Here is a 4628-nt window from a genome sequence, read left to right as displayed (position 1 = left end):
AGCTGAATCTCACGCACTGTGGCAGGCTATCTTTATGCACTGTCAAGAAGCAGCAGGAGAGCTGCCAATGCAGGTCCCTGCAGGGCTACAAGTGCCCCAGACTGCCCCACACTCAGACACCATGGTCTCAGCCTGTGCCCGAATCACAGAGCTGCCGGTCGCAGCCAGTGCTGCCCGCCCCCCACGCCCTTCCAGGCAGAGAGGATCAGGGACTCAAGAGCTTGGCGATTTATTTTTCGGATCGTGGCTTTCTGCAAACCCAGCACACCGCCGAGCGCCTGGCTGCTGCCATCCCAAGGGGAGTCTGCCCCGGACACGCAAAGGCGTTCGGCTTGGAACAAAGAACAGACGCTGCTGCCTCACCTCGCAGTCTCTGAGCCAAAGCCGTGGCCCTGGGAGGCTGCCGCGCTCCTGAGCAGAACAGGGCCAGGAGCCCACGGGAGCGAGATAAAAAAGTAGCCTTCTGTGCTCCACAAAGAGGCATCGAGCCCCCTCCATGGGTGCCCGTTCCCCGCGGCAGCTGCCTCCAGCCACTGCAGTTTATATATAACTAACAAAATCCCTGGGGGAGGGTGGGGGATTCAGGTGAAGCCCAGGGACAGCACTGACGTTTGTACCCCACACCCGCTGGGTCCTCCCTCACCACGGCCAACGCTGCCCGCGGGTGGGCTCAGTAGATCTTCTGTCGGCTGGGTAGGATGGCCTCCTTGACAAAGGAGAAGATGATGAGGATGCCGGAGCGCTTGCCCCTCTTCCCCTTCGTGAAGTAGTTCGAGACCACGTCATCTGCACAGGCAGGGAGAAAGCCAGTAAGACCGAATGCCAAAACACCATCCCATCCCCCTGGAGAATCACGAACGCTTGGGTTGGCAGGACCCCTTGGGCAGTCCCATCTGATCCAACCCCCCTGCTCAGGGCAGGATCAGCGATGTCTAAGTGTCTGCTCTTAAACACTTCCCAGAATGGAGACTCCCCAGCCCCGGTTCCAGGGCTAAACCACCCTTGTCATGAGGGTGGTCTTTCTACAACTCCAACCTGAATCTCCCTTGCTACAGCTGGAGACCACTGCTCTTGTCCTGTCCCTCTACAAAGAACAGCCAGCTCTGGAAAAGAGAAGTCACCCTGAAAGCCTCAGAGCTTCTCATAGTCCACGGGATGTAACGATGGCAAACAATCAGGGCTGTAAGCTTTGTATCACGAGATGAGCAACAGGGTCCTCCTCTTTCACAAGCAGGGGTAGTAGCACCCAGCCCAGCAGGTGAACTGGGGGGAAAGGGCACCCCAGAGGCAATGGTCTGCAGGCAGAGAGTGAGCTGGAGCTGGAACAGGCCTCACTGGTCTAATTCATGCCATGCCTAAAACAGGCCCCGCTGACTCTACCAGAGGTCTCCAGGGGTTAGCGACGGGACAGCTACCCCTTCCTTCATCAATCCCTGCAGCGGACAAGGGAGCACTTCATGCTGGGATACGTGGTTCCCACAATTCCCCGGGGAGGATGCACTGTAGGGGGAAGAGAGTTGCTGGTTGCAGGACTTCGGCGCACTCACCTCCAGGCTGCATGGTGGAAGGAAGCACGTTCTCTCCGGCCGACAAGGACACAAAAAACGCGAAGGGGATTAGCCACAGGCAGAAGGTGAAGTAGGCGAGGACCTGCGTGCAGAGGAGACAGGTTGTGAAACCCCAAGCCACAACCTATCACACCAGGATCCCGATGGGTCCAGCCCCAGGCTACCTGCTCCCCTCCTGATGCTCTTTCACAGCACCTTGAGCTGCCACATCCGCAGACAACAGAAGTGGCATGTCACAGACTTTACACAGGGGTGTGTGTGCACGGGAAAACAGACTACATGCCGTGGGTTCAGCCAGCAACCGGCCCAACAGCCTGCCGAGCTAAGGGAGCCCAGTGGGTGGGACATGGGGACAGACGAAGCTGAGGGACAGACTGGAAGGGAATGGCTTCCACGTGGGGATCGGGACCACGTCTCACAGCTCAGCGGCAGGCAATGAGCGGACCTTTCCCTGACACAAACAGGAAGCCTCTGGGCTTCACAACAGAACCTGTGTCTGATACCTGCTAGACCTGCCCAGCTCACGCCGCGAGCCGGACCAGACCCTGGCTCGTGCATCATCAATAGGGCTTTTCACAAACGGTCCTGCTTCCGCCCTCGCAACTGTACCGCCCTACAAAGACATGGGAGAGCCCCATAGGAGCGTGGAGGACACCTCAAGGGCAAGGATCACAGAGGGAAGCCACCTAATTAAAAATTGTGTCACGTTCCTCTTCTAGGATGGCTCCTCCTGGAAGCCCAAGGGGCTCAGAGAGAGACAGTAACATCCTCTGTATCCTGTGCACAGCTCCCTGGATCCCCCAATCCAGTGCTGAAAGGCAGCTGCCTCCAGGGAAGAACAAAGCAGCCGTTCAACAATGCAGAGCAAAGCTGGGCAACAGTTTAGGACAGGAAGTGAAGGAGAGCAGACCCTAGCCTAGGGCAACAGTGAGAGATTTCAGCTGCGACGACTCATAAAGCAGCGCCAGTGGCAGACGTGGTTTTAATAATGACTTAAGTGTTTAGAGGAAGAACGAGCAAGATAAAGCTACCGTTCCCCACCTCACCATAATGGGCTCAGGCCTTTTGTGTTAAATGCAGGCTTTGCCTGCTGGCAGGTGAACAGGGAGGTTTATGACACCTGAGATTTCAAGGGCAGAATCCCTGATGGCTCCCAAAGAGGAATGGCTTTTATTCAGGCTGTTTAAAACTCACTGATGATTTACTAATGCGCTCCAAGCGCTTTGGTAAAAAGCTCTGCGCGAGGCATTCAATGCCCCTGCTTTTAATAAGAGTAATAAAGCCCCAGAACCATCTAGATTCCTCCAGGTAAAACCAAGCCAGAGAAAGCAGGGTGTCTCCAGTACTCCCAAAGCAGGGGGCGGGAGATAAAACAAAAAAAAACAACTGGTGTGAGCCCAGAGGCAACACATATTCAGGGTGTCGTTACACTGGATAGAGCAGCCTCACAAGGGAGAGACCGCCCTGCTCCCTCAAGCAAGAAACCTCAGACCTCCCCCACCCCTCCCGCCAGCACCGGGCGGGAAACCCCTCAGCGCGGACTCTCCTCCCGCTTGGCCTCTCACCTCTGAGAAGGGGTAATACTCCTCAGCAAAGTACTGGAAGGCTAAGTAGTGATTCAATACGACCAGCACTGCCAAAGGAAAGGAGAGAGTGAGCTGCAGGTGTAAAGCACGTACCCACCAACCCACTTCATCTGCCAAGACTTCACACTCTTCCCAAGGCGCTGGGATGCAGCAGCATAACAGCCGGCACAGATGCAATCGCCCCTTTTCCCCGCGAGTCACAAAGGCGCCTGGGACGGTTCAGTGTCTTACTGCCGCTCCTCTCAGTTGCAGCATCGATCTATCGCTGACGGAGGGGGCGCAGTATTAGCAACCAGAGCTGAGAGCCGGACCCAGCTGTGTGACCTGTAACCTCTAATCAGGTCTGTGCTGGATGAGCTTTCTGGGAGGACCAGCCTCGTGTCCGCATGCAGTACGGCAGTTCGAGACAGAAAGCGAAGACTCTCGTGCCCTACCCCACGTGCCATGCGAGGACAGCATAACCCGAGCTGGAGCCCCGCCAGGGCAGCAGGGATAAGTTTCACATTCCCCAGTCCTAGCAAAGGAGCTAATCGATCATAATACCTCACCCACTTCCCTCTCGGCCTTGCAAAGTACCTTATAAATAGGCACCCCCACCCTTCTGGGGATAAAGGCATGTCTGCGTGTCCATCCCAGAGAGGAGAAGATGCGCCCAAGGTCACAAAGGAAGCAGGCTGCCGTAGAAAGCTCCTGCCCTTGGGAGCTCGGCACATCTTCCCCCTTTTCTCCTCTGCTCCCGACAGCTGTCGGCCGCGTGCTTTGCACAGCAGGGACCAGAGGGGAGGGGAGGGGAGGGGAGGGCTGCCTGGAGGCGTGCACGTGCCATCCTGGCAGGCAGAGCTCAGCCGTTACAAGCGCGGCGCCCTGCACCAGCAGCACCGGTCAGCGCAGCCCCGCGCGGCCGAGACCACGGTCCAGCGGGCACAGCAGGCCCCAAACTCCATCGCCACGAGGCGTTGGGTCCGCTCCTCGGGGAAGACGAGTTGTGAGGGCGAGGCACGGCTCCCGGCATGACCCCAAGGGCCTTTACACACGTGTTTACGATCCCGCACGAAGGACGGCAGCAGGGAACGAACCCTCCCGAGTCACCGCCACCGCAGGCGGCCAAGCTCGATAATCCCTTGCATAAAGGGTAACAGGTGCCGTGCAAAGTCCAAAGCACAGCCTTTCCCAATTCCCCGCGAGCGGTTACGCTGATACTCTGGCATCAGGCACGAGCTGGCCCAGGGGCAGCGCTGGCACCGCGCAGATGGCAGCTGTCAAAAGGCCTCTCACGTCCCTCGGACGCCCGTTGCCCGGCCCCGCCGCGCCACGCAGCACACGCGGAGGCAGCAGACCGACGGATCCCAGTCCCAGCGCCGCTCACCGCAGGACAGGATGAAGTTGGGCGACGTCAGCATGATGAAGGGGAACGTCTGGAGCAGGCCGAAGTAGACGAGGTTGGTGAAAAGCCCCACGCCCACCATGAAGCCCG

The 4628-nt window shown here is 58.0% G+C and overlaps 1 protein-coding gene across 1 annotated transcript; it reads right to left on the bottom strand.

Moving 5' to 3' along the window:
* Window positions 1-213: 213 nt before the first annotated feature.
* Window positions 214-4622, bottom strand: TEX261 (testis expressed 261). Its single transcript, XM_006031624.3, has 4 exons — window positions 4521-4622; window positions 3134-3201; window positions 1548-1650; window positions 214-786 (listed from the first exon to the last, which is right to left on the bottom strand). Exons 1-4 carry the CDS (start codon window positions 4618-4620, stop codon window positions 671-673), a joined length of 387 nt encoding a protein of 128 aa, XP_006031686.1. The 5' UTR covers window positions 4621-4622; the 3' UTR covers window positions 214-670.
* Window positions 4623-4628: the final 6 nt, after the last annotated feature.

Source organism: Alligator sinensis, unplaced genomic scaffold, assembly GCF_000455745.1.
Source record: "Alligator sinensis unplaced genomic scaffold, ASM45574v1 scaffold1408_1, whole genome shotgun sequence".
NCBI classification, from domain to species: domain Eukaryota; kingdom Metazoa; phylum Chordata; order Crocodylia; family Alligatoridae; genus Alligator; species Alligator sinensis.
Note: the sequence above shows the minus strand (reverse complement) of the source record. Positions and strands in the feature narration are given on the sequence as shown.

Coding starts and splice junctions, on each gene's coding strand:
- TEX261 (XM_006031624.3), bottom strand. CDS start 4,620: ATGGTGGGCGTGGGGCTTTTCACCAACCTCGTCTACTTCGGCCTGCTC. Junction 1,651..3,133: donor AGTATTACCCCTTCTCAGAG/GTGAGAGGCCAA, acceptor CTCTGCACGCAG/GTCCTCGCCTACTTCACCTT. Junction 787..1,547: donor TTCCACCATGCAGCCTGGAG/GTGAGTGCGCCG, acceptor CTGCCTGTGCAG/ATGACGTGGTCTCGAACTAC.